This window comes from Exophiala aquamarina (genome assembly GCF_000709125.1).
Source record: "Exophiala aquamarina CBS 119918 chromosome Unknown aczIA-supercont1.5, whole genome shotgun sequence".
NCBI lineage: Eukaryota > Fungi > Ascomycota > Eurotiomycetes > Chaetothyriales > Herpotrichiellaceae > Exophiala > Exophiala aquamarina.
The window spans coordinates 1,395,920-1,416,621 of NW_013550583.1; the positions used below are offsets into that span (position 1 = coordinate 1,395,920).

Here is a 20,702-nt window from a genome sequence, read left to right on the forward strand (position 1 = left end):
AGTTCCGCGCCTCTTGATTGTGTGAACGTTGGTTGCCGCGCCCAAGTCCAGCCCACGCAGGGTAGCCAGATCGCTGTACGCAGCGCTCGGCTCCAATTAGCACCGAACAATCCAGGCAGGAATTGAACCACTCACGCTCACACTTTGCCCTTGCCCATGCAATCACATCCTATCCCACTAAGTACAGCGTTCTCTGACTCTTAACCCCGAGCCAGGACGGAGTAGTGCGAGTGTCAGTGCCAGACTGGCACCAAAATGGCGACCACCACCAACTCTTCCGGAAAGCCATAATCATCCAACAAGTGCAATGACCACGGCTCCAGGTACTACTCCTACCGCCTACACCTTCGCCGCCGACCGCCCGACCAATGCAATTGGGCCCCTCGGGCCCTCCTCCCATCCTCCCATCCTCCCACCCACCTACCCGTCCGTTGTTGTTCCCTCCTTCTCATTCCCCAGTTCTCAATCTTGCCTCTTTCTGTAGCCCTCCTCTACCCTCCATAGTAGTGCTCACTCCACGAGTCTTCTACGCTCAACCTCATCTTCTGACATCGCTCCTCAAGCAGCTGATCTCTTCTTGCTCCGTCGGACTTTCCCTCTGCCTCGTCCGCCCTTCGGAACTCCCTCCCCACCTCGTAAATCCAGACCCCAACTTCTCCCACACCTGCTGCTACCTGACCTCTCACACCACACAACTTTTGCCGCCTGCTGCTGCTCACGCTACCGGCGATACTCAACGTCTTCATCCTCTGCTACAGGCGCTGCAGCTTCGTTACAGCTTTGCCCGCCCGGGTACATCTGTTCGGAGCTGATAATACAGCCCCTCCAAAGCTATTCCGCCCCTCCTCTTCTGGAACAGAGTTCGCGCCTTAGCTAAGCATTTCCCACAGCCCGAGCTGCGCAACCACAGCGCCTCGGGCTCCCTCCAAACCCCAGTCTACAGCCTCAACCTCCATGTCGAAAGCATGGATTATTCGCCAGCAATGACAGCCGAACCATCCTCTCTCAAGCGACCGCGATCACCTTCGGAGCACCATCCTCTGCCTCCGACCAAAGTCCCTCGGACGGCTACCAATCACTTGCAGATCAATTATCTCGCTCGTCAGCACAAGGAAACCATCCCGCTGGTGACGGTCAACGACAAGCTTCCTGAAATCGCACGACTCCTAGTGGAATATGATGGTGTGCTTCAGCGCCATGAGAGTATGGCTGGGAACCTCGGGGCTTGCCCTCTAGGTCCTATCTTGCTCAAGCGCTTCGAAAGACTTTTTGAGGGCCCCCCCAAGGTGTTGAAGTCTCATGCAAAAGATTCGACCATAAGCTGGCTGGACGTGGTTGAATTCGCCCAGAGCAACCCGAAACAATTCAACCTCGAGAGAACCCGCAACGGAATCCGAGTCTGCCAGTTCTATACCAAACAGTGTCGTGTGGAGATCTCGGAGGAAGACTATGTTCTTATTGCCAGTGGCATGCCGCAGAAGCTCATTCCTCCACAACCAATCTTGGAAGACGAAGAAAAGGAACTGGGAGTTATGGATTTACTTGATAGGAACATCGGACAGATTATCCAACTTGCCGACCAAGGTATGTCGAACTCGTATATGGGCGGGGAATTTCTTTGTACTGATGAACATCTCTAGTGTCTGGTAGAGCTCGACAGATGATCCACAAGATGAAGAATCGGAGAACAGCTATCCTTAGTCGACGGGAACAAGAGGTCGAGTCAAGGAAAGCCCCGGTTCGAACTGAGGGGTCGCCTTTGTCACCTGCTGACACCAACGGTGTGACGAACAAGCCAGTACGAAGCATAGAGCCGTCTCAGTCTCCTCCCCTGGGATTCACTGCTGTCAATTTGAGGCATACCGAAGCTGCGGAAATCGAGCAGCGGCCACAGGTAATCGCCAGTAATGAAATCGTCAGCAATCACACAGCAGAAACCTTCTCCACCCCAAACACACCAAATGTCACCATCATCAATGGCAAATCTGTCAAGGATGCCTCGCCAACCGTACGAGCAGAACTGATGAAGAAGTTCCTGACACCTAGTGAGCGAGAGGCCGGCTTGACCGAAGATACTGTTCGACGCTCTTCATTTGGCGCCACTCGAACTACGGCTATGCAAAACCCCCCGGCCGAACAACCACGATCGGACTCTCTCGAACTTGTAGGGACGGCGGGAAATAGCAAAAACCCACCGACAGTGGCCATTCCGAATACACCAGCATCACTGATGCCTCACTTAAAGCCATCAACTATTGAAAGGGATGATGGTGGACCTTTCAAATCCGAGATGGTGAGGAGAATGGACAATATGTGGAAGGGAGATCGAGTAGTCCCGCCATGCGACCGATGCCGAAGGCTGCATATGGATTGCCTTAAGAACTTGACTGCATGCATGGGATGCACCAAAAAACACGCCAAGTGCTCATGGAAGGAAGTCAAGGCATCCGAGTTGCAGGGCACCTCCCAGTCAGTGACCGCCGAGAGAGTTTCTGGTCCTGCACCCTCGGGACTGGAACCCGCGCCTCCGCTGTCCGCTGGATCTACGATTGAAGTTTCTCGTCCGCCAGATGGCCTCCGTCCTCCGAGCTTGGCCCGACCATCCCTAGGGTCTGCACAAGAACGCGAAGGCCAAGCCCAGAATGACAGTGGTCCCAAGGCTGAGCCTGGACGTAGGAGTGAGTCGGCTCAATCACCAAGCACCTCATCTGCTCGATTTGACGTACGACCACCACCATTGGTGCAGCAACTACAGGAAGCTGCAAATAGACGTTCGCCGCCTGGGCTCGGAGCGCATAGATCATTCGGAGGCGGATCAGCCGTTGGTTCGCAAAGAGACGAGGATGATGATCAGGGAGACAGATTGCAAGCCATGGCGTCGCGTGTTTACCGGACAGCATCACAGAGCGGACATCGAATATAGGACATGTGTGTTACGGGAGTTTTCGGTTCTAGGGACTGGTGCTCATTGTCTACAACGGGGGTCACAGGCTGGGCAGGAATATTGCATTTTGATTGTTGCAAGGCAGTGCTGAGGGGTATGGTAAGCAGTCTTCTGGGAAATGGGACTTTAAAAGCGTATTGTCTTCTTGTTGTATTTGGTTTGAGGTACTACAAGCAGGCTATGGCAAGGTTCAGGGTCCAAGGTCTGTGTGTCGGTGTGTCTGTGCCATTTTGTCTTGTGTACGGAGTATTATTGCCAAATGAGTTGACGGAATAGATTCCATATAAGACCGACCATGTTTGTCATGCTCTCGGGTGATCCCCACGACGCCCAGGCACCAACTGAGGAAATCCCCCCTCCTCGGCCTTCGATTCCTGAGCCACCAAGATGAAGTATCTCCGTCACGCTGTAGAAGTGCCCCTCACTGTGGGGACGCCTTGGGTTCTCTTCCGATAATGCATTTGCAAATATTCGATCGAGGAGGTAATGGTGCACTGCATCTTACTGCCATCCATGGATTATTGAGGCTGCTGAGCCTCTCGGATCACACCCAGCACACAGCATCCGCTTTCAGACGCTGCAGCTTACTACTGCTCCTGCTTCATACGGCGCTCTGGTGTGGAACAATACTGTTCCTCAGGACCTTCGCCTTCGCCTTGTTCCGCTCATACCACGGTCTGCTTGCTCAGAGTCGCATGTTGTTCGTTCTCTCGTGATCAAGATTGCATAAACTGCTGAGTCCCCCGCATTGGATTTGCATCGCACCATCTTTGATTCGCCTGCTGCCGATACCGACTGTGCGTCCCGGATCTGTTCTTGAACACGGCCACCCCTGCTGGCATTTTTGGCTTTGAAAGAATAATAACAGTCCGCATCGTCGTTCCTACGAACCCTCTTCCCACCTGTTTTTGAAAACAATTCAATTCCGCCTTGGTCCTCTTTGTATCTACTACTAGTGATCAGACCGCCTTTCCCGAGTAATACTATCTCCCTCCTCCTTTGCTCTCGGATCACCTACTTGCTTGCTTCCATTTCCGCCGCCATGGATCCTTCACAAGTCACCATCCCAAAGTTGAAGAACCTGACCATTGAGAATATCACTGAGAATGTCGTTGCGATCAATTCTGCCAATCCGGATGCCAGGTTCAAATACATCCTCGAGCGTCTGGTGCACCATCTCCACGACTTTGCCAGAGAAACTCGGTTAAGTACGCGGGAATGGATGGCCGGACTGCTATTCTTGACGGCAACAGGACAGATTTGCACTGATGTGCGACAGGTATGTGGCGCGGTTGAAGAAGCATCCTCAAGCTCGACTCTCTCTCATCTCTCTCTGACCCACTGTTATTGACTGCTCCGACCAGGAATTCATCCTCCTTTCCGATGTTCTCGGCCTCTCCCTACTGGTCGACAGCATCGATCATCCCAAGCCGCCCCACAGCACCGAAGGCACAGTCCTAGGGCCCTTCCATACCCATGAAGCACCCGACATGACACATGGGTCCAACATGTCTCAGGACAAGAACGGCGAGCCCTTGCTTGCCATCTGCACCGTCAAAGACGTCCAGGGAAAACCTATAGCAGGTGTCAAAATCGACATCTGGGAGACCGATTCAGACGGCTTCTATGATGTCCAGCACGCCGATCGCGAAGGCCCAGACGGAAGATGTGTTATGCGCAGTGACCTGGACGGTGTCTTCTGGTTCAATGCCATAGTGCCTATCCCTTACCCAATCCCTCACGATGGCCCTGTGGGACAGCTGCTCATGCAATTGAAAAGACATGCAATGAGACCCGCACATATGCATTTCATGTTCGAGAAACCCGGTTACGACCATCTGATCACGTAAGTCCATCTTGAAATTTGACGGAGACTCCCCCATACAATACCTCTTCGTTCGTTATCTTAGAACACTAACTTGCATGAACCTACGATAGTGCCCTATACCTCAAAAACGACCCATACGAAACCTCCGACGCGGTCTTTGGCGTCAAGGACACCCTGATCGTCGAGCTAGGAAAAGCCGACAAAGCGATTTCAGAAAAATACAACGTCCCAGAAGGCACAAAACTGCTGACTTATGATTTTGTTCTTGTCTCGGACCAGGAGAGCTTTGACCTCCGAAGCAAAAACAGTGCCGCGGCGCTCGAAAAGTTAGGCAGGAGAGTCAAGATCGTCGAGGGTTTGCCCGTACCTGAGGTGGATTGAGAACTGGGGAGAAGAATGGTTGAGTGAAGGTCTCAACACAACGCAAACTGCGCAAGGCTGGCAATGCTTACTAAGTCAGACCGACAATGCGGCCGGATCCTTGGAGTGTTAAGAGCGATCATTACTGTAAATGCTTCTTCTGTTGCTCCACATGCTTTGCGCTGGAAGCATATAGTGACTGCTTTTGGGGGGAGTGGGGGGGAGGTTTGAGTAATCTGAATGTACCTTTGTATCAAGAGGCTTAATGGCGAATGCGTGACAGCCCTTCTTCAGCTCCTTGCTTCTGCCTCGCGGAGATAACTTGTCATGAAGGCGTGAGGCTGCCTCGCCCGGCTAAAGAGATGGCTCGCTGCTTTACGAGTAAGTTCGCCGTTCCAGCAGGCAGCAGGCAGGAGGCAGGAGCCTTGGTTTGAGCCCCTTGCGCCTTCGGTCTTTCCTGTTTAATAGAACCAGTAGCTGCCATCTCGGAGTCGTCATCGATGGTGGCACTTTGCGGGACGTCCCTTCGTCAACAGTATCAACTTTGATGGGAATTCACCGTCAAGATTATCACGTCTCTGTGAAACTTCCCTCGTGCACGAAGGCTAAGTGCATCTGCAAAGCGATACCAATTCAGAGTTGCCACACTCGTACCAGCTTGTGCTATTCGCCAAGGAATCAGCACGTGGCTGACCGGTAGGCTGCCGTGGTCCTGCAAAGGCATCAGTTGTAAAATCCTCCAGTCCGCATTAGGTCGGCTGCCTTGGCCTTGTGAACGGGGAGTAGACAAATCAAGTCAAACCAGAGCCAGACACGCATCTTGCACTTGATGTACTGTATATTGAACCAGAATGTCTACCAAACGATAAGGCTGGATACCGAGTAGATCGATAGCTGGGATGATCGCTACGTCAACGAGTTATTCTGAGGCAATTCGAAGTCGATATAGCAGACCGAAATCCAGGGTTACCGACCATTCCTTTTGGGAAGGAACAAGCATAACTCGGCGCTGGCCTGAAATCTGAGACGCTGTCTGATATGTCCCTACGAAAACGAAGTCCGACTACCCAAATATCACGATTCATTTTGGGGGTACCATTCTCGGAGATGAGACCAAAGGCCGGCCGGGTGGTATTCATGTTTCAGAAATAAAAGTCCGTAAAGACCAAGTCGCTGGTGAGACAGGTGTGGCCCTTACATACCGAGCGGAAATATATGGCAACGCAGGCGAGGCTCAACATTCCCTTGCATCAGCACCAAAGCATATAAGAACTAGAAAGGAGTCTAAGAATGGCGGTTTCTTGAGCCTAGCTTTTGTATATAAGGCGGTAAGCAGTAACTGGCCAAGCAGCTTAGTGAACACACCTGGTTCCCCTTTGAAAAGTCGCTGGGTGCTAAAGAAAGAGGAATGGATGCGGTCCGACACAGTCACCTCGGTGCTGAGCCTGCTCACACTGGTAGGCTTATCTTCGGCAGGCACTCTTCCTGATGGTTTTCTTCCTGGCGGTCCCAAAAAGCCCTGCGCGGCGACGACGAACACCACGACCACGGTGACAATCGAAGCCTTGCACCAGACGACGGTGACTGCAACGACAACATACACCGTGTCAAGTATACCCACCTGTTCTGTCGTGGGCGTCCCTGCGCCTGAAGTTCAGGGTATCAATCCCAATGGGAACACGAGCAATACGAACGGCAACACGGCAGCATGCCTGAGCGACGAGCAAGCGAAATGGATCGTCGATTCATTCAAGACGATCCTAACTCACCCAGACCGAAGCATGGCGGAAAGCACAGCGAGCAAAGTCATCGCGGATGAGTTCCTCGAGACCAGCGACACGGCGAATTCGCTGAGCGGCCTTCCTGTAAGTCGTTTCACTGTTTCGTACACAGGATTGTCCATCACAAGGCTGACATGTCGGTGGCGGCCGAAAAGCTGGGCAGCACGACGTTCCCAAGCAAAGACGCGTTCGTCAACGCAATGGGTCATGTTCCCGCCATACCCACCATGACAACGCTGGATGTCTTTCACTCGTGCAGCCGCATCGTCTGGTACTGGTCTGCGACTGTGGCCGAGGATGATGCTAGTAGTAGCACTGGGCAGGGGACATCAGGGGGTTTACGGTGTTTTATACCACACCCGACATAGACCAAGTCAGCATGGCGATGATGGAGTTCAATAGTCTGCACTAGGCGACGTTGTTAGGTTAGAAGGTTACCAGGCTAGATGGGAGTGTTTATTAATTGAATGACCGGGAGGTTGAAGGGTGAGGTTGATGGGAGGGAAGAAGGTTGATGCAACCATCGGGCTGGTGGCTGGGCGAGCTGGGGCAAAGGAGGTACTTCTTCTCTGGGCCTGAGCAACTAGGCATCGTGGGGATGGTGGGCGACTTCTTTAGGGAGGCTAACTACGCCGAGGGGCTATCGCGTTTAAGTAAAGGTCTTTACCTAATCTTCTTTGTTATTACTATGCATACACCCTCTAATGGCATTTAATTTAGGTCTCTTCCCGGGGTGGATATTTCGCAAGTTGGTTATTCTCAATTGACTGAATTTCTGCGACGTGCCCCAGGCAGTGCAGTACGCAGTACCTCGTATTAAGCATACAGGCCAAATGCTATACACCTTGGGCCTCTAGGCAACCACATTCTTTGGCCCCGTTCCACCAACGTAGATATGGTTACTCCGGACGAGGCAGTACAATGTACGGATGCAGAGAACTCCCTGTTGTCGGTATTCTATCTCGTGTCTTGTGCTTTTATATGTGCACCTGCCCGGAGGCATTCACATCGTCTGGCCCGTCAACCGACTCCATCTTCTGAGGAGCGGTGACAAGTGCCCGTTGTGCGTGTGCCTGTTCTTCTGTCACAGGCGTTCTATCTACCGCCATCTCTGGCATCCTTCACCGACTATCATACCGAGGACACGATCTGCTCCTGATAGCCTCTCCTAGACTCTACCCTACGAGCTACTCTACCAAGCAGTCGCCCAGATCGGTCATCTGCCTTTCCCTACCACTGCGCCAGTGGGCAGTGCCCCTTGGTTTACACCTTGGGCGTCCGATACGATTGGATCAAGACATGCCTAATTGAGCCCTCTCCCGACGAGCATTCACGAGAATCACGACATGAACACCCCTGCTGAACTCTGTTCCAACCTCAACCCCATCACCGCCCATCTGGACCTGCACCTGGACCCCTGGCATCTATCTGACCGCATCAAGCCTTTTTCCCACCACCACCTCTATCCGGAGGTCAACTCGTTGATGTGAAGCAATCTCAAACCTTGGGATATCTTATTCCTCACATCCCTCACCTTCTCGCCCTTCGTTCCTGTTCCTCACACCCCCTCCCCTCCTCTTCCGCCATAAGTGATTAGGATCCTTCCTCCCGGACGGTCCTCATCCTGGTCCTCGTCATGGCCACGGCAACCATCACCGAGTTCGTGACCAGAACCGTCAATGCCACCGCGGCAACTGCCACCGCTTCCAACAGAGCAACCCCCCAGGGCGGAATCTTTGAACATGTCAACCCGACCCACTATGACCCCAAAACCCCAATCACCTTATTCATCATCCAGGCCAGTATCGTCATTGTCCTGACTCGCCTCATCCACTGGCCCCTGACCCTGCTCCGCCAGCCCCGAGTCATCGCGGAAGTCCTCACCGGCATCTTGCTCGGCCCGTCAGTCATGGGTAGGATCCCAGGCTTCACGAGCCATATTTTCCCACCTGCTTCCATGCCGGCCTTCTCCCTAGCTGCCAATCTCGGTCTCGTGCTGTTCTTGTTCCTCGTCGGTCTGGAAGTCGACATCCGCTTCCTCGTGAGCAATTGGCGGATTGCCCTGAGCGTCGGAGCCCTCGGAATGGCTCTCCCTTTTGGCCTCGGTGCTGGTATTGCCTACGGTCTTTTCCATGAATTCCGTGATGATTCGGGCCTGGCTCCTATCAGTTTCGGTATCTATATGCTTTTCATTGGTGTTGCCATGGCTATCACGGTATGTTCTCGATTTTGTCCCCCCCTCCCGTAAAAATGCTGGCTAATTATCTAAGGCATTTCCTGTCCTGTGCCGTATTCTCACATCACTTAAACTACTCGGTACGCCTGTGGGAGTGATTGTTCTATCTGCCGGTGTTGGCAACGATGTTGTGGGCTGGATTCTCCTGGCTCTTTGTGTTGCTCTAGTCAATTCTGGTGCTGGGCTGACCGCTCTGTGGATCCTCCTCGTCGCCGTCGGGTACAGTCTTCTCGTAGCCTACCCTATCCGTTGGGCCTTGCTCTACCTCCTCCGTCGAACGGGTAGTTTGGCTAATGGCCCTACTCAAACAGTGGTTGCCGTCACTGTTATGCTCGTACTTGCCTCGTCATTTTTCACTCAAATCATCGGTATCCACGCTATTTTCGGTGCCTTCATGATCGGTCTGATTTGCCCCCACGAAGGCGGCTTTGCTATTAAACTCACCGAGAAAATCGAAGATCTAATATCGATTCTGTTTTTACCCCTTTATTTCGCTCTTTCGGGCTTAAATACCGACTTGGGTCTCCTTAACAGCGGAATCACCTGGGCCTATGTGGTTGGTGTGTGTGCCATCGCTTTCATCGGCAAGATCGCCGGCGGCACGCTTGCTTCCCGTTTAAATGGACTTGTCTGGCGAGAGTCTCTTACCATTGGATGCCTCATGTCTTGCAAGGGTCTCGTCGAACTTATTGTCCTCAACATCGGACTGCAAGCCCGTATCCTTAGTACACGAACATTCACAATCTTCGTCGTCATGGCATTGGTCACCACATTCGCCACTACTCCTTTGGTCGTGTGGCTTTACCCACCATGGTATCAACAAAAGCTCGAGTTGTGGAAGCAAGGAAAGATTGACTGGGATGGAAATCGCCTTCATCATGATGACGACGAGGACGAGAGTTCTGACAGTAGTGAGCAGAACGCTCTGAGGACGGCTGAAGTGGCACGGAAAGTACTGGTCTACCTACGCCTGGACGGCTTGCCTTCTCTTTTCACGATGGTATCCCTCTTTGCTCGAAAACGTGAGGACTTGGACACACTTTCACCTCCAAGCTCTCCAGTGGCAACCAGAGAGGGTGAGCTGGCTGAAGCTGTTATGACACAACCACAAGCCTTGAGTTCCGTTGTCACCCTTCGCCGGCCACTGCAGGTACACGGTCTTCGTCTGATGGAATTGACAGAGCGAGAGTCGTCTGTAATGCGAGTCAGCGAGATCGAGGAATTCGCCTCGCGCGATCCTGTGATCAAAGCCTTTGGCACTTTCGGCCAATCTCGAGATATCGCTGTGGGAGGACAGATCGCCGTCGTGCCTGATCATTCCTTCTCCGGTACTCTACTCACTCGCGCCCGAGATCTGAGAAGTGATTTGATCCTGCTACCTTGGTCCGAAACCGGCACGATGAGCGAATATCCGAGCCTCTTCGACGCCAAACCAGCGAATCCTCTAGCAAACATGGAATTTTCATCCCTCGCGGCCGAGATATTCCGCAAGGCACACGACACCTGCAGCGTGGGCGTCCTCATTGACAAGACTGCACTCACCGCCGAAAATTCCACGACCGACAGCTCAGCTGAAGCGCGAGCACCGAGACCCCTAGCCCGCACACTGACAGGAGTGAGCGTCGCCGAGCAGTTGAAGTCAAGTGTGCACTTCAAACTCTCCGACTCCAGCCGCTACCGCCTCTTCGTGCTGTACAGCGGGTCCGACGATGACCTGTACGCCGTCAAACTCGGCCTGCAGCTTGTGAAGAACGAAGCAGTCGACCTGATTATCCTCAACGTCCGCCCCACCCCCGTACCACACGACGACGACGAAGGCGACCACGTGCTCGAAATCAAAGACTCTGGCAACGGCGGGGCTGCAAAATCCCGCAACGCAGACTTCGAATTCGAAACCATACGCACCTCGCTCCTGCACTTCCTGAGGCGGCGCGTCACCTTCGTTGACCTGGACATCTCGCCCCTGGACGCCATCACCGCGGCGATCGCTGAGCCCTCCGCCGCCGAGACGATTGTACTCATCGGCCGCGGCGCGCCGGCGTCGTCATCAGGCGCGCTTTTCAATTCGCTGTCTAATTCCGGCATCCTCGGCGGAGGGAGCTCTTCGACCGCTGTCGCCGGTGACTCCAGAGCCCTCGGGCCCTTTGCCACCCGGCTCGTGCGCTCCGTGCGTGAGAAGGGCCTCGCAACTGCGCTGCTTGTGGTTCAGGCGCGTAGGCAGATAGACGATGAGGCTGTGGGTCCCGCTACTGCAACCGCAGGAGCTGTCCCAGTCGCCAAAGACGCGAAAGGCAGTGTGTCTGTCCCGGCTGGAAATCATCACTTAATGCGTAAGTCGAGCCAGATGAGTGACGATTGATCGATCGCTCACTAATGTGTAATTTGGCTTTCCCTTGGATTAAGCTGGTTTAGAGGCAGCCTGCCAATGAATGGTTGATATATATATGTAACACCACATAGGTCTAACTCTATCTGTCTGCGTGGATGCGCAATACTAAAGGTTATGGACGTGGACTTGGAGTTTGGGAATGGGAATGGATATAATAGGCTCAATCCTACCGGGAAATCATTTTGCGACAGGGCAATTAAGGATTTGAAACTCGGCTCTATGAACGAGACTGGGCTAGGCTGCGTGGAAAAGAACGCCTGAGTCTACGGTCTGTGCCACGGGCATCATGAACATCCGGAAGAGAATCTGCTTGTCGGTCTTCATCCCATCCTAATCGGATGCGAGTTGTGACGATGGGCGATGGGCGATGGGCGATGGGCGATGGGCGATGGGCGATGGGCGATGGGCGATGGGCGATGGGCGATGAGCTTACCGTGCGAAAATGGCAGGGCTTGTTCAGAGAGAAGCTGTGAGACTTGCGGGAGTGATTGTTGCTTTCATTGCTGAGGACTGGCTGTCTATTTGATTCTTTTGCATAATCTGTCCTCGACGTTAGCTGCCGCCAGACGTGCGATTCGTGCTGGTCTTCGGACATAACCCTGGCGAGTCCTGGCACCAGACTCCAATTTCGAAGCAATTGCCATGATCAACGATATTCACAGGCCAGGCCAGGGTACGTCTGCGTTAAGTCTGAGAGGAGCAAACTCAAGCTTGGGCTGTGACAGCATTCGTAGAGCTCCTCCACGTGAGAGGTGAGGCCGTCACTGGCGTCTGATTCGGGGTAGACATGTGTAAAATGTGTCTTCTATGGGTTCGGTGGTCCGAATGGCTCCGTCAATTGCTAGCCCCGAGTTCTGAGGGCATCGCGCCGCGGTATCGTTCGATATGACTCTGACAGTGCAGCTGCGGATGGCCCAGAGGGGCGAGACTACAGTACTGTCCAAGTCGAGCATTTCTAGACTGAAAAATTTCAAGTCAGACCATCGAGACGATAAAGCAGCTCTGGGAGGGCGATAGAATATTCCTGCTGAACGGCTGTCTCATGTCCCTGCCGAAGGTAAGGCTGAATCAAACGCGGAATCGGATTGGGTATCAATGGTACACGTATCAAGGCTGGCTCCCAATCCAAGGGAAGTCAGACTTTGCCGCTGCAGTAGTTACTAGACAGGTGGCCTACACTGATAATCACTGTCACCATCCCATTCAGCACAGCCTTGTTGGCTTTGATACGTGTCGAGAAATTGACCTGACTTTGAACCAGGGGTTGCGAGCTCGGCGTCCGAGGTATCCCTCCTAGTCAGGCGAGAAAATGGTTGCATGGTTTCCTCCTTGTTATTGTATGAGGAAGAGAGTGTGTTGTCGAGTCCTAGTCTCCTAGATAGTCGCAGTGGGCGTCGAGAAGCAAGTGGCAAGCTACCTTACGCGCTGTCATATGGCGATTCGTGGTCAATTGAAAATGACCAGCGCGACTCGGTCTTGGTTTTGGTTCCTACAGTACATCTTGCTTTGTTGGATGGCTTGCCCTCTGTGCATTGAAATGGCGTTGCTCAAAGTCAGTCAAACGGAAGTTCGGTAGGTCTACAGGAGGGTTACAATTGGAGCGTGTTCCTCGCTCGTACTGGTTCACTTTTGGACAAACTTGTAGGTGCTTTGACTAATTATCTTGGGGCTAGCTACGCTTACATTAATTTCTCATCAGAGTTCACTAGTGTACGAGGTGCAGCAGACGCCTTTCGAGGAAAGTACGGCTCCGGTTGAATTCTCTCCTTCAGTCGTGCCTTAAGATCGTCGAGTCTTGATGTCGAGGCCCTTATGGTTTGGTTCTAGGTCCACCTTGAAGCGGAGACAAGGCTCCCCAGTGCCCTACTGCTTCTTGAATATCAACTGCGTATTTCCGTGCCGTTACCTCCGAAGCATCTTTGATCTGTAGGATTGCGATCACCGACCGACGCGAATAACGCCGGCGGCGATGAGCTTCTGGATTTTGCTGCGAATGCCAGGGTTCTTCATATGCTCATTAAGGGCTTGCGGATCACCTTTGGCCTGCTGTAAGATCGATTGCATGATAGGATCAGAAAGAATTTGCACTAGTGAGAGAAGACAAATGTTAGCAAAGCAACGACACTGAATAGTCTGGCTGGGTAGCAGGATCTGACTTACTAATATCAGGATCTCTTTGGATTCTGGCACTGGTCTCTTCTTCAGTCTCGCCTTGGCGTGCAGAGTACATGGCTTCAAGGGCTTTCTGTTGCTGTTGTTCAATTTCATAGGCATTCTTACCTCCCTCGTCATGTTCCGCTGCCTCAGTACAGACATCAAGACACTTGTTGTACTCCTTCATACCGAAAAGAGCTTGTGCTTTACGCAGGTAGGCCTTGATGAACTTGGGGTCCAGCTTGATGGCAACGTCACAATCCTGAATGGCGGTTGGGAAAGCAAGGAGTTTGATCAGGGCTGCTGCACGGTTGCTATAACCCCTGGGATCCTCCGGTGCGCGTTTGGTGAGCTCTGTATAAGCGTCAACGGCGCCTGGCCAATCTGCCTCCTTGAACTTTTGGGCGCCCAAGAGTCGAGCTTCTTCAGCCTTCTCAGGATCGATGTAGGCATCTTTTTCAGCCTTGATCTGTGCTTTCTCTGCGGCCTTGAACTTGGCTAGAATGTCGGGAGTACGGTGTTCGGTCAAGGATTTCTGGTAGTTGAGGATGGCCTTTGAGAGATCACCTAGCTTCTCATAGGCGGAGCCAATGCGGCCGAATGCTTTGGCTATGATCTTGAAGTCGGCATGAATCTCACGACCTTCCTCAATAGCCTTCTCACATGCCTCAATAGCACCCTGATAATCGCCGTTTTCGAACTTGGCGGCACCGAGATTAGTGAGATAAGTAATGTCCTTGTGTAAGTCCCAAGCGTTGGCATAGTGCTCAATAGCTTGGTCGAACTTGCGCTTCTTGTAATTTTCGGTGCCCAGCTTCTTTTCCGCTTCGGCTTTTTCCTTTGCCTGCTTAGCTGCAATGGTTTCCTCATCTTCTGGCTCCGGTTCGGGTTCGGGTTCTCTCTTTTGTTGTGGTGCAGAACTGGATTGAGAGCGAGCATCAGGCATGGGAACGTCTTCCTCATGTTCGGCGTCTCTTCCGGCACTAACGTCGGGACCACCAGGTTGGCCACCCAGCTGCATGTCAACCCCGAGGAGAACACCCATGACCTGCAGAAACCTGGGATCACCGAGTTCTTGGCCCATCTCTTGAGGATTTTGGGCCAGGCGTTGAAGTTTAGCAACGAAAGTTGGGTCGGCAAGGTATGGAGCCGTCTTTGGGTTGCTTGCTAGCTTCTGGATAAGTTGAGGATCGTTAAACATGTTTCCTAGACCACCGAGACCGCCGCCACCAAGATCAGCGCCGTCTTCTCGGGCTTCAGCTTCAATTGCTCTGTTGACAGCCTCGAGACCGCTCTTGGCTTGTGCATTGGACGGGTCAAGTTTGAGGGCTTCATCGAAGGAATCTTTGGCCCCAATCAAGTCACCAAGGCCATGGTGAGCAGTTCCCTTCCGTCCCCAGCCTTTTGCCCAGTCAGGTTTTATTTCGGTGGTTTTCTCAGCATCGTCTAGAGCTTTCTGGTATTCCTTAAGGGAAGCATATGCGCCGGAACGATTGGAGTAGAGAACATGATTCGTAGGGTCGAGCTCGATTGCTTGGGAGAATTTTTCACTGGTGGGAGTATTAGTGTGAGGACGAAGTGGTACTCTGTGAGTCTACGTACATAGCAGTCTCAAAGTCTTTGGCGGCAAAGGCTTTGTTTCCCTCTGCCTTAAGGGCGTCGGCCATGGTTGGACTGAGAAGGTGTCAGAGAGACGAGTATCCGGGAATGGGAGTATGGAGAATGGGAGGGCAAAAGGTGGAATAAGATAAGGAGGACGAAGTAGAGTAAAGAATACTGGAGTGTAGATGGCAGCTAAGAGAAGCGCAAGGCTTCGGTTGTCTAGAAAATTCGGTGCACGGACCATCTGGAGCGGAAGGGAAGGCGGGAGAATGACTTGCGAACAGTACGGAGCACATCGGTACTACTGGGTGGCTCACTGGCGCCTACTCGTACTGGTCTCGTGAGGCTGCATCGCACCTGCCGACGGTCGTTGGCGGTACTGACTACTCCGTACCGAGGACATACTCGTACTGCATTACAACTCTCCTGCTGCTTACCCCGAATGCTGAACTCCTGGTCTTTTCCATTTGTCAAGTACCTGAAATCGTAATACTGTGAGAATAAGATGGCATATTGTCGTGGTAGTTGAATCGTAAATACATGGTGTGGCACTGGCCAGTAGGCTACCTAGTTACCTCGTCCTTTGTACCCCACCACAAACTGCATCTACTCCATACAAAATTTTGCCAGCGACATGGCCTTGATCCACTCATTCAATCACCTGCGTTTGCCGTTGATTTATTTTTCGAATGCACTGCACACCCACACCCACACTTCTTGAACATTTCTAATATCAATATGCAGCGGTGACACGGCTCTTAACTTCTCCCATCGCCTTTGGTCAGCGCTCCATTGACCAAACATGTTCTGCGATATCTATCCCCATCGGTAGCACCACTCTCGTCCCTACCATTTCCACGCCATGCCTCCTCCTCTTCATTCCGCATCTCCCACGCCGGGGCCTTCTGGTCTCGGTCGTAAAAGAGATCGAATAGCCGAAGCCCTTTATGCCTGGTGCATCCAAAACCACGAGCCAGGCTATGTCTTTTCTCAAGAAGAACTGCTCAACGCAGGCATCATCCCCGACAGAAAGCTCGAGATCCTCCTTACTTCCACCCAACATCTTGTCAACCGTGCCCTCTTTAAACTCCATGACAGGCTCGGTGGTTCTATCGGCTGGGAACTTGTTGAAGAGGAAAAGGCCAAAAAGTATTGCCTCAATTCGCCCTGTTAAACGCACGTCGAAACTGTTCCTAACTCTGATTTCACAGCCACATCGGACTGTCCCGCGACGAGAAGATGGTTTACGCCTGCATTGAGAATTCTGGCACCGCCGGAATCTGGAACAAGACCATCAAGAACCGCATTTCAGCGCATGCACAGGTCCTCGAACGCGTCCTGAAAAGCCTAACCAACAAAGGCCTCATCAAGTCAATGTCAAGCGTCAAGAACCCGGGAAGGAAAATGTGGATTTTAGCTGGCTTGCAACCAAACGAGGAAGCCACCGGCGGCGCCTGGTTCACCAACGGCGATCTTGACACCTCCTTGCTCCAAGCCGTCGCCACGGTTGTTGAAAAATATGTCTCGGAGCAATCCTGGGAGGAATTGGATCCTGCCGAATGTCCCACCGTCAACAACAAGCGCAAGGCTCCCGATGGTGGGTTTGACGATGAACCCGATTCCCGATCCAAGTCAGCTCGACTGGACAATTCCCACCATCACAAAGGGAAACCCACCCCTCCTCCAAAATCCTACCGTCCCTTCCATGCCGGCTACACTAAATACCCGACTCTTACTGAAATCTCCCGGCACATTCTCCAGACTAAGATCACTGGAACCATTCTCCCACAAAATGCAATTGCTCAACTCCTGGATGTCATGGTCTACGATAACAGGCTCTTTAAGGTGAGCCGTAAACCCGATAGTGGTAATGACGCCGACCCAGATGATATTGAACATATCGTTATGTACCGCTCTTTCAAGACTCCTCAAGATCTAAACGAAGAAAACCAATTAGTTGGCCGAGCCAGCAGCCACAAATACGAAGTCAAGAAAGCTGCCATGCGACAACAAGAACTGGAAGCGCTTGGTCCTGGTGGCACCAGTGAAGTTCCATGTATGAGCTGTCCCGTGTTTGATATTTGCGACGATGGGGGCCCCATAAATGTCCATACTTGCAAATACTTTGATCAATGGTATCTTGTCCTTGCCGAAGCTGATCGAGAAGTTGGCGTTGGTGTCTACGCGCCCAAAGATAAAGGGAAACCGAGGGACAAGGGGAAAGGGAAAGAAAACGCCACCATCGAGGTGGAGATCGAGGCCGACACCGAAATGTCTTGAACGGTACCTCCTCGATTGCTTCATGTACTGCTTCTGCTTCTGCATTGCAACGGCGTTCTGTTCTGCTTGCAGAGCACGAGAAAGATTGTGGATTGGCATTAAATCCCTTTTTGCCAACGGCCTGTCAGGTGTAGCTATTCCAGAACACGTACAGCCGTCGAAGACGACAAGTCTTTACCAACTGCTCCTTCCCCCACTTTACCACGAGTAAGAGGGAAGCACAAACTACGATACCCCGAGACCCAACCTTGAGCAAGACTGTGTTGCTGATCTTCACTTCACTTGTCTCCAGGAAGCAACCTGGATTGTGCATGCACAATGCCCTTCCACGAAACTGACATTGAGCTGTTCGATCCTGACATCCAGCATCTAATCAAAAACTATGTAGAATGGAAGAGAGAAAAAACGAATATCTCAAACCTGAAAGGGTCTTTTATGGGAATCTCCAATCTCATACGTAACTTCGTTGCGACATTCTTTTGTTCCTAGTTGTATCCCCTGGGCTACTACTTTTCGTGAACTGTGCAGGTATCTCATATACTAGCTAGGTAGGACTACAACTAGGATCGTTGCAAGCGCCGTCGAGCTCTGAGAGCGACATGGAATAGATCATCTGTCTGATACGATGAAGATTGAGGACGGAGGACGGAGGCATCGCACTTATCCTCTGCAGCGAGCTGCAAGAATGAAAAGAGAAAATCATTTCGAATAGTTGGATTGGGTCTATCTCGCTCTTTGCTTGTGTCTGACCTTCATGCAGACCCACGCTCATCGTGGGTTGTTCCTTGGGGTATCTTTCACCAATAAAAAACGATCAAGCGATCAAGCAAACACACAAACAAGCAAGCATTCAACCCACACCTAGAAAATCACCATACTTCGCGCCTCCCGCCCCGTTACCTGTGACACTCCCTGCTCCCCCTCCTCCGCCTCCACCACCAGCAACACTGCCTGCGACACTACCCTGCAGGGTTCCTAGTCCCGTACGTTCCAATTCCCTTCTTCGACTGGCTTTCGCGAGCAGTCCACCCGCGCCATCACGCTCCTCCATCCTTTCTTCCCTGTCTAGTCTCTTCTCTCGCAACTCCTCCTCAGCATCGTCCCGCCACATTTGCAGGTCCGGCGGGATGTGCTTCATTTGCACACTCGGTGCACCCCGGATTTCTGCCAGCTGGTCTCGGACGTGCTTGATAATTCGCTCAATGTCCGCTCTGCTATTCATATTCTCTTTTCGCCACCCACCCAGGTTGGGGAAAAGCGTCAGCCCTTCGCGTCTAAATGCATCACGATATGGCATGTTCTCTGGAAGAGCGTGGTTGAGTGTCTTATCTGCGCCAATACAGATGCTCGTCTCATGTGCCCAAGCCCGCGCCACGTTGCGAGGTGTGTAGCCTCCTCCACCAACCACCAGCAAAGGAATCCCGAATTGTTTCACGAAGCTGACACAATTACCATGTCCACGGATGTTGAGATTAAAGCATCCCAGACGATCGTGGCCTAGACTGTCAGCTCCACATTGTAGTACGATAGCTTCAGGCTTGTAAATCTTGATGGTCGGCTCAACAACATTGGCAAAAAGGTATGCATAGCTCTCATCATCGATGCCGTCGTTCAAAGGGACGTTGATAGTGTAGTTTTTTCCAGGATTATTCGGATGGACAGGACCTGTGGACTCTAAAGGACCTGTGCCAGGAAAGAAGACTTCTTTGTCGTATTTGTGGAATGAGACACACATGACACGATCGGTGGACCAAAAGGCTTGTTCTACGCCATCACCGTGGTGGACATCAATATCAATGTAGAGAACTCGGGGGTGGTATCGAAGCAGCTGCAGTATCGCAAGTACTATGTCATTCACATAGCAGAAGCCCGATGCTTCAGCTTTCTTAGCGTGATGAAGCCCACCGCTCCAATTGATGGCAATATCGGATTGCTTGTTGCATAGCTTGCGGGCGGCGTCAATAGATGCCCCAGCATATAAGGAACAATAATTGTAGAGACCATCAAAAATAGGACAGTCGTCTCCTACACCGAAAATGGCGGAAGAATAGCCCTGAGGACCAGTAGCTAGTTCCGGGTACATTTCGTAGATGTTTTGGGGAGTTGCCACGTTGAGAAAGTCAACGTAATCGTCCTTGTGGAATTCTTTGATTTCATCTTTGGTTGCTGGTCGTGATAAGTAGGCATCCATTGCTGTGTGCATACCATAGGATAGCACAAGGGATTTGGTCAATGTGAGTCGCCATGGTTTCATTGGATGAGTTTGTCCAAAGTGATGGTTTTCGACTTCGGGGTTATAGTGCCATGATACTGTGTATCCTTTGGGACGAACAATACCGTTAGCTTCTGCCTCCCTCTGGATCTTCGAATGGACTGTGAAGGTGGAAGCGGGCTCGCTTAAGTCATATTCTTGGACTATCGGCACGACCGCCATTGTGTGGTGTCGCAATTATCTGAAAGCAGAAGTAGAACTGCATATATCGATCTAGGAAGGCACTGCACTGTGTATGTGATGCGACATGATTACAGAATTGATGATTTGGGGTTCGGCAGGCCTAAAGTGAAAAGTACAATACTGAATATCAGCAGGTTGTCGCAGAGGTGAGAGCCTGGGGGAACGGTGAGTGGCGATTAATGGAGGCCGTTGGTAGATATGCCGCACTTGTACCTTTACACTGAGTGATAGATTGATGTGCGGAGTAGAAGTGAATGGAATATTGAAGTTTTGACGATGGCAAAGAAGTTGAGGATCCAGGCGAGATGTGGCTGGTGACTGTGCCACGCTGAGCCTTCCAAAGTTGTGCCACTGCCAGCTGCTCGCTGGTTTGGTTGTTCCTGCATGTTAGCGTGGCCGAAAAAGGAAAAGTTCATCGGGACTCGGGAATCGCCACTTCTACTTCCATTTTCAGCCTAGTCTGATATCATTACGTGAAGAAACATCTCAGATGGGCAAGTCGCCCTTTCAACCACTTCTTTTATCGGCAAACTTCATCAAAAACCAATACACCATCATCAAACGAAGAATCCTTGATCGCATGCTCCGACTCCGGCTAGAGTAAGACTAAGAATTGATCATATTTTGGCCTTCTGTTCGGAGTGAACGCGTATCAAGCCTCATTCTCGCAATC

At 51.9% G+C, this 20,702-nt stretch overlaps 6 protein-coding genes across 6 annotated transcripts; 4 read left to right on the top strand and 2 right to left on the bottom strand.

Annotated features, from left to right (window-relative positions):
* Positions 1-983: 983 nt before the first annotated feature.
* A1O9_07166 (uncharacterized protein) lies at positions 984-2,923 on the top strand (the record flags this gene model as incomplete). The annotated part of the gene is made up of 2 exons (XM_013404112.1): positions 984-1,584; positions 1,641-2,923. The coding sequence occupies 2 exons, from the start codon at positions 984-986 to the stop codon at positions 2,921-2,923; spliced, it is 1,884 nt and encodes a 627-aa protein (XP_013259566.1).
* A 1,063-nt stretch (positions 2,924-3,986) lies between these two features.
* On the top strand, positions 3,987-5,153 carry A1O9_07167 (uncharacterized protein; the record flags this gene model as incomplete). Its single annotated transcript, XM_013404113.1, has 3 exons — positions 3,987-4,223; positions 4,309-4,790; positions 4,883-5,153. 3 exons carry the CDS (start codon positions 3,987-3,989, stop codon positions 5,151-5,153), a joined length of 990 nt encoding a protein of 329 aa, XP_013259567.1.
* A 3,396-nt stretch (positions 5,154-8,549) lies between these two features.
* Positions 8,550-11,508, top strand: A1O9_07168 (uncharacterized protein; the record flags this gene model as incomplete). Its single annotated transcript, XM_013404114.1, has 2 exons — positions 8,550-9,128; positions 9,184-11,508. The coding sequence occupies 2 exons, from the start codon at positions 8,550-8,552 to the stop codon at positions 11,506-11,508; spliced, it is 2,904 nt and encodes a 967-aa protein (XP_013259568.1).
* Positions 11,509-13,476: 1,968 nt separating this feature from the next.
* Positions 13,477-15,359, bottom strand: A1O9_07169 (stress-induced-phosphoprotein 1; the record flags this gene model as incomplete). Its single annotated transcript, XM_013404115.1, has 3 exons — positions 13,477-13,625; positions 13,699-15,242; positions 15,295-15,359. The coding sequence occupies 3 exons, from the start codon at positions 15,357-15,359 to the stop codon at positions 13,477-13,479; spliced, it is 1,758 nt and encodes a 585-aa protein (XP_013259569.1).
* A 797-nt stretch (positions 15,360-16,156) lies between these two features.
* Positions 16,157-17,574, top strand: A1O9_07170 (uncharacterized protein; the record flags this gene model as incomplete). Its single annotated transcript, XM_013404116.1, has 2 exons — positions 16,157-16,443; positions 16,506-17,574. 2 exons carry the CDS (start codon positions 16,157-16,159, stop codon positions 17,572-17,574), a joined length of 1,356 nt encoding a protein of 451 aa, XP_013259570.1.
* Positions 17,575-18,424: 850 nt separating this feature from the next.
* A1O9_07171 (histone deacetylase HOS2) lies at positions 18,425-20,008 on the bottom strand (the record flags this gene model as incomplete). Its single annotated transcript, XM_013404117.1, has 1 exon — positions 18,425-20,008. One exon carries the CDS (start codon positions 20,006-20,008, stop codon positions 18,425-18,427), a length of 1,584 nt encoding a protein of 527 aa, XP_013259571.1.
* Between the last annotated feature and the right edge of the window lie 694 nt (positions 20,009-20,702).